The 20,063-nt window shown below is 44.1% G+C and overlaps 1 protein-coding gene across 2 annotated transcripts in view; it reads left to right on the top strand.

Annotated features, from left to right (window-relative positions):
- Positions 1-20,063, top strand: part of IPO11 (importin 11) — a 482,369-nt gene that overhangs the window by 45,709 nt on the left and 416,597 nt on the right. For both annotated transcript variants that reach the window (XM_044276158.1, XM_044276159.1), the window contains exons 4-5: positions 2,051-2,123; positions 3,475-3,678. In XM_044276158.1, coding sequence (XP_044132093.1) covers positions 2,051-2,123; positions 3,475-3,678 — 277 coding nt within the window. The remainder of the gene's footprint in view (positions 1-2,050; positions 2,124-3,474; positions 3,679-20,063) is intronic.

Below are 20,063 nucleotides of genomic sequence, written 5' to 3'. Positions count from 1 at the left end.
GAATTGGTATGGTAAATGTACTGGAAAGTTTATTATAGTATTTTACATAGGGAAAAAAAAATCTTTTTTCACCTACCCATGTACCGTATGCCCTGAGAAACCATGAAGACGTCTCAGAAAGGCCATTTTAATTGACCACCACGGCATCAGAGGATTTAAAAGTTTATGATTGGGGTTGTCTCCGATCATGGACTCCGATCATGAAAACTGCTGCCCGAGCTCTGCTCAAGCTACTTTTCTACTTTTAGCTGGGTAATGCCTACGCACCACTGGATCCCCATTGACTACAACAGGATCTGATGGAGATTCGACCACTTTCAGAGCAGCTGGATTCCTGTTGGATCTCAATGTAGTCAAATGTGCGGCTTTATCCTGCTGTGCCAGATACGGTGGACTCCAGCAGGCCTCTGCTGAGATGTGAATGTAGCCCAGACATTGCAGCTCGTCTGCATCCTGCTGGGAAGTGGTATTCTGCAGTGACCATGGCCGCCTGCTTTCAGTAATATGAAGTCCTGTCATTTTGTATGATTCTTTTCAAGTATACGTGACCTTTTACCATTGAATTAAGTCTTCCGCTTGTTTTAAACCTTTAACATTGAATTCCCTTGCGCGCCCACTTTATAATTACAGCCATAAATTCCAAGTGTTCTTACCTCTGAATTGCCCTGTACGGATAATATCCATTTTACTGTCAAGTTGATCTACATTTTTCATGCTAAAATATATTATTTAGTAAGAACAATGGGAGGGATTTATTATAGACGAGTGTTTTATGCTTGTCTATGATATCCCCTGCGCTGCTGGAGCATGCGCCTCATTTATGACGAGGTGCAGGCGTCTTCATAAATGAGGCACCTCCTCCGGCAGTCTGTGCGTCTAACCTGAAATCTGCACCAGCCCTGAGCTCGCAGTCGTTCCTCCCTCATTATCGGCAGCACTTTCCTGATTAGGGTCCTTTCAGATGTCCGCAAGTGTTTTGCGGTCTGCAAAACACTGATACCGGCCGTGTGCCTTTCGCATTTTGTGGACCGCACATGGCCGGTCCTGTGATAGAAATGGCTATTCTTGTCCAGGCAAGAATAGGACATGTTCTATCTTTTTTGCGGGGCCGCAGAACAGAACTACGGAGGCGGACAGCACATGGACCCTCCGGACTTCGGCGTTGGCGTGCGCTCCCTGGTCGCGTGGCGGGAGGTCCACGGCCATACAGTGAACGGTGCCAGTTAAATCTTTACTTCCAGGTGAGGCATGGCTTGCTAATTACCTCCCAACCTACCGGTGCTCTTTGGGCACATGTGCCAAATCGCGATTGGCCAGATACGTTAATGCGATGGCCATCTCCGCCCTACATATACCCAGCATCACCATCAGTTCCATTAGCCTTTGTGGAGGTTCCACTATATGGTATTTATGTATTTAGTCCCGTTATTTATTAATTGTACACTGGTGTGATTCATATTTCTTATTATTTTTCCACTATATGTATACAGCCTGGGTATTTATTAGGCACTACACTCGGCTGTAGATACTAAATCTCACTGTACGTTTTGCACTGAGCAGTGTATTTACTCACCATGATAAATTTGCATTAGCACTTTATTATCCTGCTAACAGTCATGTACTATCGGTCATTTTTGTTTTAATATTTTAATTGTTGTGTATTGTGAATCGATGAAGTGATTTACCAATAAAATATATTTTTTTATATGTTTATGGTGTTGATATCGTTTTTTGTAGGTTGTGTAGCTGAGTGATATACAGTACGTGTCGCTTAATGTATAACTTTTTGGGAGAAATAATTTTTTGTTTTTTTAATTTGTATGAGGGCCCTTAGTTTCACCTGAGGAGCAGAAATATTTCATTGTTTTTAGCATAGAACCCTATTGGCCATTTTTACTAGAAATTAACCGAAGCTAGGGGTCATCTCTTACTTGCGCTTAGCACTGTTTGTACTGTTTTTATGGCATTATTGCTCGCTTTAGTTCCAACACCGTGCCATCGCTGTCATGTTTTACAACTCATTTTTGGGTTTTTATGTGCTTTTTAACAGTGCAATTTCAGAAGCGGAGAAATCAACATTGCGCGCAGGACTCATCGCCAACTTCAGTGAGCCAGTAAATCAGGTTAGTGCATATTTTAATACTGATGAGGAGCTCGCACATTGTATCGGTATCCCTATGGAACAGGACTTATGCGATTTCCTATGTGTTTTATGCATGTCTTTATCATTCGAGTTTTCGTTACAGAGATTATTCTAACTAGCTAAATCACATATAGTGGATTTAGAGGAAAAAAGACCCAGTGTCTCATGTCAGTCAAGTTTATCCATTCTAAGGCTCTTCTATTGAACCAAGAGGAAGGTGTAGACGTACATAAATGTCTACTTTCCAAAATTCCAGTGTGTCCCCCTCATCTAATGACTAGAAACCTAGAGCTACAAACGCATTATTGCACTTTCAGAGCTCCACCCGATGCAGGTGAAGAAAGCCTTGCCATATGGTCAGTTTGTTAGGCTACGTTGGATTAATAGTAATTATGACTTTTTTTTTAGAACAATCATTGGAATTGGCAGATACATTGAGATTTAGGGGTTATGGAGAAGCTTTAATCTTTGATAAGCTTCCATGGGCGATCAATTTGGATTGCAGAACATTGCCATTTCCAGAACATAGATGTAGGGAGACCTCAAGGTTTGGTTTTTTCGGTTTTAAAGAAGAACTCCTTCAAAATATTTTATTCTTTGACCTGTTAGAAAGGTGCATGATGTAATCTGTAGTAAAGGTAATCTTTTTACCAGTGTCTTTATTTGTGAGTTATTCCCTCCCTTCTGATCCTCAGCTGTGTCATGTGACCAGCAATCAGACTTTCCAAATAACACAGCTTTTCATGTGTGGACAGGAAGCCAGTTTTTCTATGTAGTCCTATGGGAGCTGCAATGTCGGTCTCATAGGAATGAATAGAGAAGTAACTGTCCTCTGTCAGTTGGAGATCAGAGTGCTGGTCACATGACACAGCTGAGGATCAGAAGGGACGGGATAACTCACAAATACAGTCACTGAGGAGAAGATTACATCCACTACAGATTACATCATGAACCTTTCTAAAAGGTTAGAGAATACAAATTTTTGCGGGAGTTCTTTAAGTACCATCCCCTATCGGACCTTATTCAAAGAAACATCAGAAATTGTTCAGACAGGTGAGGACTTGATAGATCGAGCTGAAGAACCATCAGTAGTCGCATTTCGCAGGACTTTTAAAGATGAACTGGTCTGAGGATATTTTGCTGGCAATGTGAAAGAGGTGTCTTTGAAAACTGAACCCACAGATGCGTGTCGGATTTGATTCTGTCATGTGTAATCATGCATAAGTCTAGTAAGAAAAGAGCGTAAGGTATCTTTAGTACTCAAATCGTACGCTCTCCTGATACATCCATTTGCATTGACCACCATTGTATTATAAATGTCTGTCTTCTAGATTGCCACCCAGACAGCTGTTCTTATTGCTAAGGTTGCACGGCTGGACTGTCCCAAGCAGTGGCCCGAACTGATTCCTACTCTGATTGAATCAGTAAAGGTTCAAGATGATCTGAGACAGCACCGAGCGCTACTCACCTTTTATCATGTGACCAAGACCTTGTCTTCTAAACGGCTCGCTGCAGACAGAAAACTATTTCAAGATGTAAGTATAATACTGTGTGCCTTCAGGGCTCTGTTCTGGAGATAGGAGCGGCTCACTTATCTGACACATTTCATATCCTATCGATATAACAGTCCGAACTGTGGTGGTCATAGACAACACTTCACATAGGGGCCTGGGAGAGATCAGGGTAGGGAGTCGCCACCCATGGAGTCAAAAGCAGCTAGAGCTAAAATTAGAGGATGTGTTAGACCCACAGACCTGCTGGTTATTGCTGGGAACATGGATTTGGCAGTGACGTATTAGTGAATTGCTGTTTATGCCATTCCTTAAAGGGGTTGTCCATTTTTTTTAACGTGTTTAAATAGTTAATAATTACTTGCTCTCTGACGCTTTGTTCCAGCTTACTTCACTGGTCTTCTGATTCCTGTCTGTAAGCTTTCAGATGGACTGGCCTCAGCGGTGACATGTTCCTAAGAGGCATGTCACTTCTGGGTCATGTGCTGCTTGGGCGCACCTTACTGTGGAGGCCAGTTATTGGTTGCAGCGGCACATGTGATCAAATCCATATCGAACTTTACTGACAAGACCGCTAAAGGGAGTCAGGGAGTTTGAACCGAGGTGGGGGAGGAGGGCAGGTGTGTATGGTTTTTTCCAGAGGTACATCTGGCTGGAGGTGGAATTAATAAAACAAAAGTGGACAATCGCAGTTATATTCCGTAGAGTACCTACATATGTGGAGCCTTACCTTAGTGTACATGTACTGTAGGCAGTCATTGTAATTTTTATTTGTAAACTGAATGTGTTTTGGAATAATTTTGGTATAGATTTACTATTGAAATTGTGGCAGTTTTTTTCCCTCCAGTTTGTGCCAAAAAAGTGGCGACCATGCTTTGCACTGCATTTATCAAATGTTTAGACACTTTTCTAACATTTTACGCCTTGTCTGACCAAGGGGTGTGCCTTAGAGGGAAGGGGCGTGGCCTATATGAAAAGGTCGTGGCTATAGTGTGCCGCTGTGCACCAGCCAGCTGTGATAAATCTGACACAGTTTAAGGGTGTATTCACATGGCTGTGTTTTGTGGACACTGGCTGTGTGCACCCATTGGTGCAGACCCATTGACTTCAGTGCGTCCGCAATCCGCACGATATGGCCAAAGATGGGATATGTGCATCTTTTTCAGCACAGAGTCACAGACCCGGAAGCGTACAGAAGCCCTTCTGAGTCAGGGGCGCTGTGATGCGGGGCGTACACGACCCATGTGCTTATTTTGTGGATCTGTGGTTTACAGTCCGCAAAAAGGATGTGGCTAAGTTTACATTGTCTTTTATACAGCATTAGCAAATCTGCCCAACGTCTTATACAGATGTCCTTTTTATGTCCTCCCATCCAAATGGATTCAAAAGGACTGTAATAATGTATGTGCTATAAAATATGACGCGATGAAGCAATCAAAGACTAAAAACAGGTCCTTTCACACAATTTACAGAACACCAAAGTGACTTTAACAATAAATCCAAAGACACGTGATTCTTTATATTACCCAATTTTATGCAGCTTTCATTGTGCGAGATTTACCAGAAGTAAGGTGACATCACTGCACTTCAAATACAGGACATAATGTCACACGCTCACATCTGTTCATCAAGCTCACCAGTATTTTACAGTCAAAAATATCAGAACCTCAACCAACATTAAAATCAGGATTTGGATTGGTCAAACAATGGCACTAGTGCGAGCAGAGCTTAGCATTTAGTTTTTTTGGTATTGTACAGTGAAGGGCGCTGTGTAGGACGACGGGTCCCAGTGAATGTCTATCACCTTTTATCCAATAAAAAGATGTAAGTAGGGTTGCACCGGGTATCGAATTATCGATACCCAATAGATACTTTTGTACCGGTATTGATTCGATACCGGGATTTGCCTGCTCTCAGTGCGCGCCATGTTCCCTCAGCAGTACAGGGGAGAAGGAAGCAGTCTCTCCCTCCCCCTGTGCCGCTGCTGCTGCCACCAATGAGAGGAGAGAGGGGAGAGGCTGTGGCCACTGCACCACTAATGAGAGGAGAGAGGGGAGGGGCTGTGGCCACTGCGCCGCCAATGAGAGGAGGGAGGGGAGGGGCTGTGGCCACTGCGCCGCCAATGAAAATAACTAACGTTTAATACAGGAAGTGAAAAATAGCCAGCAGCACTCCAAATCCAATCAAATGTTGAAGATTTATTGGACCCAAAATCAGGCGACGTTTCAACAGCTTGTTGCTGTCTTTATCAAGCACAGTGCACATGTGTTACAGACACACTTTAAATAAGAGCATCAATCAAAGATAGATTAACATCAATTGAACATAATACAGTGAATGTACAGTGATCGGACAATACATGTGATCATGAAAAATACATATATCAGATTGGCCTCATTTGGCAAAAACAGTGCATCAGACTAAAACAACATTAATTCCACATATCGTGATTTATATGAAATATATCATAATGAGTGTCAGTGATTACCCTAATGAGGTGAATTAAAAAACTCACTGTCAGGTGGGCAGCTGCATGTTTGGCGTTGATCGTGCTCCTTGGCGTCCCCATACACGATTTGCGCATGCGCGAAAATACTATACGTAATTAGCGCATGCGCGAAAATATCAAATCTCGCGATATCTCAGTCCTCGAGCGGCTGACTAACACCCACAGCTAAGATGGGCGAAACTGGATCAAATGCACTGTGCGCATGTCAGAACGGTACTGGGTGCCGCCCAACACATACCACATGATCAAAGTGATCTCAATAGGACTGCTAGTCCATGGAACCCGATATTATTAAAGAATTGGGTCCTAGGGCAATGTCGCGCGGCCACCCACATGTCAAAGCACGTATGATAGCCAGGCACAGTGTCCCGTAGATCCAAAATCTAAGTATGAAAAATGTTTTACTTTATATATATATATATATATGAATGTCAATATGAGTTGACAATTCATAATAATGGGATATCGGCGTAAAAAATGGGAGAAAAAAAAACCTACGTCGCAGGTGAATCCCCACGAAACGCCACTAATCTCTCATAAAATAACGACATAGATACCTATAAATGAATATAAGCATTCAATTCAGGGGAAAAGGGGGGAAAATAACCATGATAATGCAGGGACCACGGTCAAATAGATAAAAAAAAATTCATATATGAACTGTATGAGTGGGCATCCAGCACAATATACAACAAATTCCGCACAAGTGGTAAAGCAATGAACCAGACGTATATTAATTGGATAAAGTGAATAGATATTGGGGAGCCAACCGGAACCAGGATGAACGTCACATCATGCAGCGCCTCCACCAAGGCAGTGAGGTCAAAATGAATCTAAAAACAAAGAGAGAAAACTTTAGCGATTCTCATAAGAATAAATACTTGATTCGAGAAAATAATTCAAATGCAGATACACACATGTGCATTTGACCTACAGCAAGGGATACGGATCCAGCAGAGTGGAGAAGGCATAGGATATGGGCAGTGCCAGGGCCAAACTACACTAATCCACCCTAAAGTCCACGTTTAACCCATTAGGTCTTAACGTCTTTAGCGTGTATATCCAGTATAACTCGCGTTTTTTAAGGATAGCCTGTCTATCTCCACCACGCCTCCCCAATTCTACCTGTTCCAAAATCCGAAATCTCAAATCACTCTGTGTGTGCCCTGCATCTTTGAAATGTTTAGACACCGGTAGATCCATCTTTTCTTTCCTGATGGAATAGCGATGTTGATTCAATCGTGTCTTTACATCCCACGTGGTCTCACCAACATACCACTTCCCGCACGGACAGGTCAGTTGGTAGATCACGTAGGATGAGTCACAAGTCAAGAATTGAGTGATTTTCATCATCCCACCAGTGGCCGGATTTAAAAATGTATCTCCTTTGATCATAAGTTTGCAATTTATGCAATGATAGCAAGGGTAGCAGCCAGTGCGAGTGGAACCACACATTGTCCTCACATTGATCCTGGCACTGCCCACATCCGCCTTCACCAATCTATCACCCACGTTCCGTCCTCTCCGATAGGAGAAAAGAGGGGGTGATTTAAATTCCGCAACTTGGGGAAAACTATTCCCTATCAACCTCCAATGTCTCCGAATGACACTCGCTATTTGCGTGCTGTCAGTCGAGAAATGGGAGATGAAGGGAATACGTGGACATTGGGCATCAGTCTGAACAATAGTATCAGTGGGTTGATTCCCCAATCTATCAATGGTATTTCTGATCAACTTTTTCGGATATCCACGTATGGCAAATTTCTGACTCATTTCTTGAAATCTAGTGTGTCTCACTTGTCTATCCTTAACTATCCGTTGTACTCGTAGGAACTGGCTGTAGGGTAGAGATCGGATCATGGAACGAGGATGGTGGCTGTCATATCGTAACAGAGTATTCTTGTCAGTGGGTTTAACAAATAAATCAGTACTCAAACCCCGTCCCATGATCCGGACCTCTGTATCCAGGAACTGTAGTTTATCCATGGACTGCACCATAGTGAATTTCACAGTGGGGTCGATTTCGTTGAGAAAAGCATGGAACGCAAGGAGGTCCAACGTGTCGCCCGTCCACACCAAGAAGATATCGTCGACATAGCGCCACCACCCCAGAACATGTCTGAAGTGGTGGCTGCCATAGATCGACGACTTCTCAAGGTGGGCCATGTAGATGTTTGCATAAGTGGGCGCCACGTTGGACCCCATCGCGGTTCCACGCAACTGAACAAAGAAATCGTCCTGAAAAAGAAAATAATTTTTCGTCAGAACAAATCTTAATAATGAAAGTAAAAAATCTTGGCAAATTTCGGAATAATCAGAACTTCTAAGACACGCCTTAACAGCCTGCAGGCCAAGCTCATGGTCAATCGACGTGTATAAACTACACACGTCGAATGACACAAGAGCCGAGCCTGTAGGGACCTCGAGTTCATTTATTTTAGACAAAAAATCACCCGTATCTCTGATGAATGATCTAGTGGAGATGGCAAAACGGCGCAACATTTTGTCAAGGAAAATCGCCACATTGTAGAAAAGGGACTCCCTCCCAGATACAATTGGGCGGCCAGGTGGGGGCGAAACCCCCTTATGTACTTTTGGCAGGGTGTATAACAGAGGCGCACAGGGCTTGTCCCGATACAAGTAGCTGAACAACTTGTCGTCAATGATTTCCGCCTCACGGGCTTGATTTAAAATATCTCTTAGCTCCCTTAGCAAGCCAAATTTCGGATCCTGTGCGACCCGTTTATACACCTGTGGGTCGTTGAGTTGGCCATGTATCTCCCGGATGTACTCACTGGTGTCCATTACCACAACCCCACCACCCTTGTCCGCGGACTTGATGGTGAGGCTGTGGTCGGAGGCCAGAGAGCACATCGCAGTCATCTCATCAGACGTTTAATACAGATACAGGAGGCGGGTGCTGGCAGCAGAATCACATAGCCGGCACCCGACCTCTATGACAGGGAGCTGCAATCAGTGGCTGTTAACCCCTCAGGCGCAGTGCCCCCCCCCCCCCCCAGTATTAAAAACACTGGGGGCGCAGTGCAACCCTCCCCCAGTATTATAATCATTGGTGGCAGTAGCCACAGGGTCCCCTCCTCTTCATTGGTGGTGCAGTGGCAGTTCTGATCGGATTCCCAACAGTGTAATCCTGGGGCTCCGATCAGTTACCATGGCAGCCAGGACGCTACTGAAGCCCTGGCTGCCATGGTAAACTCCCTGCTGCCGTGTGCACAAAGCCCAGGGCAGCAGGGAAAGTGTAAGATCCTATTCACCCTAATAGAGCTCTATTATGGTGAATAGACAAGGGATTAAAAGATCCCAGGTTCTAGCCCCTAATAGTTAATAAATAAAAAGTTCAAAATAACCCCACCAAAATATAAAGTATAAATCACCCCCTTTTCCAATTTTACATTTAAAATATATAAACAATAAATAAACATATTACGTATCGCCACGTCCGAAAAGTCCAAACTATTAAAATCTTTAAAAAAATCTCCTATGCGATGAACGCCGTAACAGAAAAATAAATAAAAACTCTTCGATTCGCTGTTGCCCCCCCCAAAAAATAGGATCGGACTGTTTGATTATGAGCCGGACGTTCCATAAAATGTGGAATGCACATGGCACCTAAATGATCCTTTCTGGGCAGATTGTGCCGCCTGAACAGTGATCTTCTGCCCAGAAACAATGCAGCTGTACGAGGACGAGCGATCACAATAGCAATCCTTCGTTCTGATATTGTGAAGGTAAATACAGCTCTCCACCCTAACTGAACGAGCACGCGACTGTTGGGAAGGAACGCTTTCTTCCCAACAATCTGCTGCTCATTGGTGCGTGTAAATTCACCTCTATCCTCAGGGGGATTCGGCACCCAGCACCCCACCTATCAGCAGCACTTGAAACTAGTGTACAGACGTTAGCAGAAAGCTTGGTCTCCTTTCCATCACCAGGGCATGGCCACTTCAGTGTATGGAGCTTTCTGCTTCCAGCTCAATACCCTGTATAGTTTCTGACGCTGTAGCTGCCCAAAACAGCTGATTGGTGGGGATGTTGGGTGTCAGACGCCCCCACTGATCTGATATTGATGACCTATCCTCAGATTAGGTCCTCCATATCTTTAGCTCAGACAACCCCTTTAACTGCATAAGGTGAGGATCAGAGTGCTTATTAGATTAGCAGAGGATTCTCCCGTGGGGCCTGCTTTTGATACAATGAGGCTCCATTCACACGTCCACAATTCTGTTCTGCATTTTGCGAAACGGAATTGTGGACCCATTCATTTCTATGGGGCCGCACTATGTGCTGCCCGGATCTGGAATTGTGGATCCGCACTTCCGGGTCCGCAATTCCGTTCCCGAAAAAAATAGAACGTCCTATTCTTGTCCGCAATTGTGGACAAGATTAGGCATTTTCTACTAAGTGCCGGCGATGTGCGGTCCGCAAAATGCGGAACGCACATTGCTGGTGTCCGTGTTTTGCAGATCCATGGATCCGCAAAACACACACGGATGTGTGAATGGACCCTAATGGGTAATATAAGGTAAAGAACAGAAATGGGTGTTTCAGTGGGTTCAGCCAGTCAATGGCCAAACCAATACAGAGGTTTACTGGTTTAGTGTCTATTCACACATCTGCAAAATGGGTCCGCATCCACGGACAAGAAAAGGCATTTCCTTTACAGTGCCAGCCATGTGCTGTCAACAAAATGCGGAAAACACATGGGCGGTGACCGCAGCGCAACTCTTCAGTTTTGTCCGCACTTGTTTTCAATGGGAACAAAACTGAACAAATCAGAATGGAGTGCACCAGAATGCATTCCGTTCCGGTTTGTGACGTTCCCATGCCAGACACAAAATCGCTGCAAGTACCATTTTTGTGTGCGGCATTGGAAGCTGAACAAGGCAGATTGCACTAAGTGGGCTTCTGAATTAGTGGAGTTTAAAGAACCGGAATTTAAGATAAGGAGCAAGAAACTAAGGTTTGATAGATTTTCCTTGTGTGTTGTTGGCTTAATTTTAGCTAGTCCTCCAACTACAGCAGACAGGGTCTAATTCTAACTCCTATTTACTGTTTTCCTTCTTAAGTGTTCATCCCTTTTTAAAGGGAACCTGTCACCGGGATTTTGTGTATAGAGCTGAGGACATGGGTTGCTAGATGGCAGCTAGCACATTTGATACATATGCAAATTAACATAAAAGAGTCATATTTTACTTGTGTGACAAGAGAAGAGTCATATTTTCAAGCTCTGACTCATCTCAGGTTAATTTGCATATGTATCAAATCGGGTTTTTTACACAATAAACGCACACAGAGCTATGGGGACTGGATATTGCGGATGTGCTAGCGGCCATCTAGCAACCCATGTCCTCAGCTCTATACCCAAAATCCCGGTGACAGGTTCCCTTTAAACATGTGCTCCATGGACAATGCTTCTAAGTGTGTGTCCTGTGCAATGTATGCGTGCCTTGAAGAGCCATTAAATAGGGTAAATGTGAACAAGTCACAGAGAAAATGCACCAAACGGATATGCCACTGACTATACTAGCTAGCCATACAAGCAGATATTAAAACCTGAGACTTTTGCCAATATATTCCTGTCAGGAACATATCGGAGCCCATCATGCACCACGTCAAGGTCACTCAGCATGGCAAGGGTTCCTACCACTGCGCTAACTATGGTGTGAACACGGTCTGAAGGTGATGAAATCCAGCTCACAGCCAAGCTTCCACACAACCGCATAGCAGGACAACTAATGCAATGTGGACAAAGCCAGACTGTGAGCCACACCCATATCAGACCATGTGATGGAGGTCTCCAGGTGCAAAGGAGAGTGTTTAGATGCCAGGAAAAGGCACATTCAATACATATAAAACAAAATCACAGAAATATAGTGGCAAATATGAACAAGGCTCCGGGTCCAGATGGGTTACACCCAAGAGTGCTTAAAGAGCTCAGTTCTGTCATTGCTGTGCCCCAGTTTATAATTTTTTAAGATTCTCTAGGAACTGGTACAGAGCCAAGTGATTGGCGCAAGGCAAATGTGGTGCCCATATTCAAAAAAGGATCTAGGTCCTCCACAGGTAATTATAGACCAGTTAGTTTAACTTCTGTTGTGGGAATGTTTAAAGGACTCGTAAGGGACTATATACAGGAGTTTGTGACTATAAATAATATTATAAGTGATAACCAGCATGGGTTTACCAAGGACAGAGGTGAGTAGTAGCCTGGACTGAGGGACGGCTGTGGATGTAGTGTTTCTGGATTTTGCAAAGGCTTTTGATACTGTCCCTCATAGACGCTTAATAAGTAAAGTAAGGTCTATAGGCTTAGAAAGTATAGTTTATAATTGGATTGAAAACTGGCTGAAGTACCGTGTCCTATTCAGAATGGTCCAAGGTTATAAGTGGTGTACCCCTAGGTTCAGTGCTGGGCCCTTTATTTTTTTTTATTTATTTATTAATGATATTGAGGACGGTATTAATAGCACCATTTCTATTTTTGGAGATGACACTAAGCTGTGTAGAACTGTACAGTCTATGGAAGATGTCCATAAACTACAAGCTGAATTGGGCATCTGAGTGATTGGGCATCAACTTGGCAAATGAGGTTCAATGTGGATAAATGTAAAGTTCTGCATCTTGGTAGTGATAATCTCTGTGCTTCATATGTCCTAGGTCAGTGATGTCGAACCTTTTAGAGGCCGAGTGCCCAAACTGCAACCCAAAACCCACTTATTTATCGTAAAGTGCCAACACGGCAATTTAACCTGAATACTATAGTTCAATATAGTATATATTCCATGTACTTTATCATTTAGCTATTAAAGCCTGCCTACATTCAGTGCGCTGCCTGTGCTGTTCATAGTGCGCCCTGCGCTGATGAATTGCAGGAAAAGTCTAAGGCATATTGGTACACCATAGACTTTTTTCACAGTGCGAGTGCCCACAGAGAGGGCTCTGAGTGCCGCCTCTGGCACCCGCGCCATAGTTTCGCCATCACTGTCCTAGGTGATGTAGCACTGGGAGAGTCACTTATAGAGAAGGATTTGGGTGTCCTTGTGGATGGTAGATTAAATTACAGTATACAATGTCAATCAGCTGCTTCTAAGGCCACCAGGATATTGTCATGCATTAAACGAGGCAGGGATGTAATATTACCACTTTACAAAGCGCTGGTGCGGCCTCATCTGGAATACGCAGTCCAGTTCTGGGCACCAGTACATAGAAAGGATGCACTGCAGCTGGGAAAAGTACAGAGGAGAGCGACTAGACTGATAAGGGGCATGGAGGGGCTTAGTTATGAAGAAAGATTAAAAGAATTGAATTTATTTAGTCTTGAGAAGAGACGTCTAAGGGGGGACATAATTAACCTATACAAATATATAAATGGGCCGTACAAAAAATACGGTGAAAAACTGTTACATGACAAGGGGGCACTGTCTCCGACTAGAGAAGAAAAAGTAAGAACTGTGAATCTGTGGAATAGACTTCCTCAGGACGTGGTCACAGCAGGAACAGTGGACAGTTTTAAAAAGGGTTTAGATTAATTATTAAAGTAAATTACATAAATGCTTATGGAAATGTGTAGAAATCGAACTCTCACTTCCTTTTGGGATTTGTGTCCCCACCTATCCCTTGGTTGAACTTGATGGACTTATGTCTTTTTTCAACCGTATTAACTATGGACCGGCACAAAAAACCATGTAAGTGATTTTTTCGACACATTTTTTTTCTTCAAAATAATACAACGGTTGTAGTATTAGAACTGAAGCAGCGTTATGCAAAAACGCAGTTGTGAAAGTAGCCTTAGATACCTAAGAACTTTCTGAAGAAGAGGTTAGACCAACCACTTGTACATTGACTCAATGTAACCTCAAATTAGCTATTGTCTTATGATTGATCGGCAGTGACCTTCTGGTCCAAGGCTCCTAAGTTAACAGGACATCATAAATTACTAGTAAAACCATCCAGACTCCTAGGGGACATGTAGATTTGCTTTTTCACCCCTGGGTGTCAGGGTTGTCCTTTAATGGGCCTCCTATATCACATGTATGGCATAATTGACTACGATCAGCCGATTATTTGCAATTGTTGTAAAAAAAACGACTCTCTGGCACATAGCAAATGTAGCCTCACGTGGTGCTAGTGGGATGCTTCATACAAACAATTCAATGGGCGACTGATTGCCATGGTCTACGAGCAGTGGTGAGGGTAAGACATCACTGAGGCCTCAGTAGTAAAAGACTGAGATGCCACGATCTTATGGCTATTTCTCAACATGGCTGGTCAGTGACCAAGTTTATTGCCAGCAGTTCTGCAATATTAGGCTACTTTCACACTCGCGTTTTGGCTTTCTGTTTGTAAGATCCGTTCAGGGCTCTTACCAGTGGTCCAAAACGGATCAGTTTTGCCCTAATGCATTCTGAAGGGAAAAGGATCCGCTCAGAATGCATCAGTTTGCCTACGATCAGTCACCATTGCCTGCAGCATTTTGCTGTCCGCTTGACGAAACTGAGCCAAACTGTAAGTCAATGGGGACAATAGAAAACGGATCCGTCCTCTATTGACTTTTAATGGAGTTCATGACGGATCCGTCTTGGCTATGTTACAGATAATACAAACGGATCCGTTCATGACGGATGCATGCGGTTGTATTATTGTAACAAATCTGTTTTTGCAGATCCATGACTGATCTGCCCAAAACGCGAGTGTGAAAGTAGCCTAAGTGTCCAGCACTAACAGTGTTAATGTTTGCTGATGTCCCCCTACATTAGATCGTCGGAACAATATGCAGCCTTATATTTATTGTGTTCTCAAGGGGGGTCTTTAAACTGGCACAAGCTGTCGTTTAATCCAGCGTATTCCTTGTAGTACAGGCTCCACCGCCCTCCGCAGAAAAGCATTTTGCACATTTTTTTCTTTGATTTACTTAAATCTATTTACAGTTTATCACATAAAAATGACTGTGAAGGGGTGGTCGTTTCAATCATTGCTTTAAGCTCTGCCTGAAGATGTCCTCAAGGATGTGAAGCGGCTTCAGGTTTATTTGTGGAATGAAGCGGAGTTGAGTAGGGATTTCACAGGTCAGCACTCTCAACATGTGTGGAAGTGTGATAAAATAATATACATGTCTAGAGTCTCCGGAACGGAATCTCTTCACACAAGATATGTTGTTCCCATTTTCTTGTACATCATATTGGGATCGTGCTGTGGAATAATTAATGTTGACTTCCCTGTCTATAGGGACATGTTCCAGGCAGATACAAGATAATGTAACGCAACCCCATAATGTCTAATCAGTTGCCTGATCCTAGTTGGGAGATTAGAGCGGACAGGTTGGATCTTATTTACTGTACAGTTTTGTGTGTGGCGCTCAGTTAAAGGGTTAATCAGACCTTTTTGTCCGTAAAAATTTTTTTACGGCTTCATGAAATGTTCTGCAGCTTTCATACAACAAGTAACCAAGGGGCCTGTTTTGGAGCCTCACTCCTCCAAGACCACCTTTAACAGCAAGTTTAAAAGCTTATGATTATTTTCGTCACGGCCATTCTGATTTCTGTCTACAAAAGACGGACGTAACTGGACATCCAGATGGTGTCATGGTGCATCAGATTCTTTTTTTGGGTGGGAAGAAAGGGATGCAAATTAAATAAGCCCCGAAACAGCTGCAGATGAGATACTGGCTTATTTAATATCTGAGTCATGTCTCAAGGCCTATTTAAAGGGTCGAACACTGACTTATAGGATAGCTGCCCTACATCTGGTGGCATCGGAGGCAGAGCTGGTTAAGAGCTCATTTGAATCCCTTTCTTGCCAGAATTGCAGAGGAGCGTGTATGGCCTATAAGTCTCCTCATGTCGACTAATGAGCTCTCTCCCCAAGGAGAGATAGTACCCCCCAAATTTGAGTCTCACATAGAAATTGGGCAAGAATGGTGCGTGCTGTGATTTACGTTTGAAAGACCAACTGTACATGAGGAAAACCAGACATTTGAATTGCACCATTTAGTGTAATGCGTCCATGTGAAATCCCAGGGTTGTCAGGAAGAGTACGGGGACAGAAAATACTGTTTCCTGAATCAGGTCATATGAACACAATCTAGCGATAATGCTCACACTGATGGCACAGCGTAGGTGTAATGCACATAGTGATGTCAGGTACAGTAATAATGTCACAGTACAAGAATCCTTCACAGGAAGACGGCGGACCGCCGCTGGAAAGCGTAGCGTGTAGTTTTCCTTGTGTTAATAAACCTATTTAATGAGAAGTTTCCAGAGCAGCGAGCTGTTTTTCCCTCCCGTTGTCATTTTGATGATCCTCGTTCTTCTGATTTACACAGTAATGTTCACAGTAATGTCACAGCACAAGGATTTTTCACACAGTGATGTCACAGTGCATGGATGGGGACATTAGTGACATAATGCGCACAATTAAGTTACATCACAGGGATTATGCGCACAATGATGTCACAGTGTAGAATGAATGCACATATGATGTCACAGCACAGGAATAGCACACACAGACATGAGCACGCTTGTTTGCTTCCAGAGGCTGAGAGCTACATCCTTATGTATACAGGTGTGCCCATTCTTTCAGGGTGACATTTTGTATTAGGTCCACTCGCTTTTTTATAAAAATCCCAAAACTAGATAATTTAGGGTGCCCATGCAAGGGGTGCATTACCCCTAATTGCCGGGCTGCACTAGTACTTGCTGCTGTTTCAAGCGTTAATCCGCATGTGGAGCCATGAACAGGCACCCTACACTCCCCTACTGCAATTATAGGTGGGGTCCGTTAAAGGGCATCTGTCAGCAGATTTATACCTATGACACTGGCTGACTCTGTGCTTTGCAGCTGAAGGCATCCGTGTTGCATCCGTGGTTTTCACGGACCCATAGACTATAATGGATGTGATGGACAAAATAGAGTATAGATCCGTGCTGAAAACATGGACCCATGGACCGTGCTAAAACAGTAATGTCTGAATACACACATTAAAATGAATGGGGACGTGTGCTGTCCGCGGAGAACACGTACAGCACACGTCCGTGAAACAGTGACATGTGAATGAGGCTTTAGTGTGAAGAATGTGCCAACGTTTCTCTCCTTGTGAGCAGCTCAGTACACACTTGGGGTCACTGATATAGTCATACTTTCCTAATCTCTCATGGTTTAATCCTTTAATTGTCCTCATCTGCATGTAATAAAGGAGGCGGGGTAAGCGCTGTAGGCTTCCCAGCGTCCTGCTGCTGCCCGTGACGTCATTTCGTTCTGCATCATCCACTATATGGGAAGTGTTGAGGTCTTGCTTTTTAAAATTGTGGGAAAATTCCCGTTTGCTCATTTTCTGCTGAAGACGTTGCTCCCAAAAGATTCCCATTGTTCACTTTCTTGCTTGCTTTGCCACCCACTTGTTTGACATTTGCAAAAAATGTGGCATTACGGAGGTTTGCCGTGGTTATACAGACCATTTTACTGTCATTTTCTGCATTCAACGTAGGAAGAAATTTTATTAAAAAGGCTTTCCAAGATGCTTTTAAATTTTGCAGAGAGCAGGGTCTGTGAATCAATAATAAAATAAAAATATATTCGACTGTTAAATGTCCTGTACCACACCCCCCCCCCCCCCCAACTTGGATCACTGCTGAACCTGCAGCAGCCGCATGTTGGTCATCATTCACATGAATGCTGGAGCTGATCTCTGGCCTCAGCGGTCATGTGCTGTTCATGCACACGTGAGCACGAAGGCCAATGATTGGCTGCAGTGGTCATGTTACGATGAACAGCACGTGAAGGCTGCAGGCCCAGCGACGATTAGAGTGGTGGGGCTGTGGTGTGGGACCTTAAAAGGTGAGTATTTTTTTTATGTCATTTTACACAGCCCTCTACTTTCTGCCAAATTTTATAAAAATCTTGAAAAAAAAACATTAATGGTTCCAAGCTAGTTTTCTCTGCAAAAATGTTAGACTTTTTTTTCCCATGGCGTTCAGCACTTTAAAAAAAATGTGGGTGGGAGTGGATGGGCCTATGTAGCCTGACAGATGTGAGACTGACGCTAGTCTTTTAGAGCAAGTTTTACCTTAAGTTGATGCCAGTGCTTAGCTGGCAGGAATTAGAGATTCTGGTGTGTAAACCTGCCAGGAGATTCTAAAATTGAGAGGTGGCGCGTCTCATGTCACCACTTACTACAAATGACAGCCTTGATAAATATCCCCCCCCCCCCCACACACATCGCCTGTGAGGTCCAATTCGTTTAATATAACTATGGCCAGAAAATTGTCGTAAAGTTGAACTAAAATCTATGCTAGCTCTTAGTTGAAGTAGGTTTCAACTTCTGGTGCATGGACTTTCCACAATGCACCAGAGAGACAGGCACCTCATAATAATTGACAGTGGGCCTGGAACCACTGTGTAAACCAGCCTTTGGGCTAAACCTAACGGCATTATCCTGGCAACCCCCTGGTGTTCATCCTTTAACCCCTATACAGGAATCTGGACTTTGCTGCAAGGGAGCCACCAGGTTGCTACCTCTTGGAGTAGTCCGGTATGGTTAACAGCTAGAGCCACAGAAGTCAGAGACACTGGTATGGGTCACCAAGGGATCAGGCAAAACTTGGCAGTAACAGAGCCTAGGTCAGGGCAGGCAGAGTTCGTGCGAATATGTGAAACAGATCCAAGGTCAAGGGTGCAGGGGGTCCAAACGGTAAACTGGTCAGGCAGCAAAGGGTTAGAATCAGGTATTGAGCAGAGGTTGGTACACAGGCAGAAAACAGAATATCACACTTTTGCAAGGAACTTAGTAAGCTAAGACACCTATTGCTCAGGCACATTCCCACTGGGAAAGATGTCTGAAATATCCAATGGATATGGCTGGTGAAGGTTTGTGTGCGCACATGCTGGCCCTTTAAGAGCCTAAGTGAGCACTAGAGCAGGGGCCTGGCTCTCAAGCAGATCTCTCTAACTTCACACTTAAAAAGTTTGTGCCACCATTAAATGTTATTTTGATATAATTCGGCATGAAGAACTAGTTACCTTCATAATTTACTTTCTGTTACAAAAATGCTCCATATACTGGTGCCCCCTGATGTTTAATCTGTGTAGTAATGTGCACATCTACTTACTAAAGTGGTCGCACATGCTCAGTTCCATTCCTCAACTGCCACCAGGCACTGTAAGAAGCTTTGGCAGTTACAAGGAGAGAGCTGCAGCAGAAAGGACGCACACACTGAGCTGTGATAGGGAGAGAGCTGCAGCAGAAAGGACGCACACACTGAGCTGTGATAGGGAGAGAGCTGCAGCAGAAAGGACGCACACACTGAGCTGTGATAGGGAGAGAGCTGCAGCAGAAAGGACGCACACACTGAGCTGTGATAGGGAGAGAGCTGCAGCAGGAAGGACGCAGACACTGAGCTGTGATAGGGAGAGAGCTGCAGCAGAAAGGACGCAGACACTGAGCTGTGATAGGGAGAGAGCTGCAGCAGAAAGAGTGCACACACTGAGCTGTGATAGGGAGAGAGCTGCAGCAGAAAGGGTGCACACACTGAGCTGTGATAGGGAGAGAGCTGCAGCAGAAAGGACGCAGACACTGAGCTGTGATAGGGAGAGAGCTGCAGCAGAAAGGACACACACACTGAGCTGTGAAAGGGAGAGAGCTGCAGCAGGAAGGACGCATACACTGAGCTGTGATAGGGAGAGAGCTGCAGCAGAAAGGACGCACACACTGAGCTGTGATAGGGAGAGAGCTGCAGCAGGAAGGACGCATACACTGAGCTGTGATAGGGAGAGAGCTGCAGCAGAAAGGACACACACACTGAGCTGTGATAGGGAGAGAGCTGCAGCAGGAAGGACGCATACACTGAGCTGTGATAGGGAGAGAGCTGCAGCAGAAAAGACGCAC

Source organism: Bufo gargarizans, chromosome 1, assembly GCF_014858855.1.
Source record: "Bufo gargarizans isolate SCDJY-AF-19 chromosome 1, ASM1485885v1, whole genome shotgun sequence".
NCBI lineage: Eukaryota > Metazoa > Chordata > Amphibia > Anura > Bufonidae > Bufo > Bufo gargarizans.
This window is presented reverse-complemented; position numbering and strand designations above follow the sequence as displayed.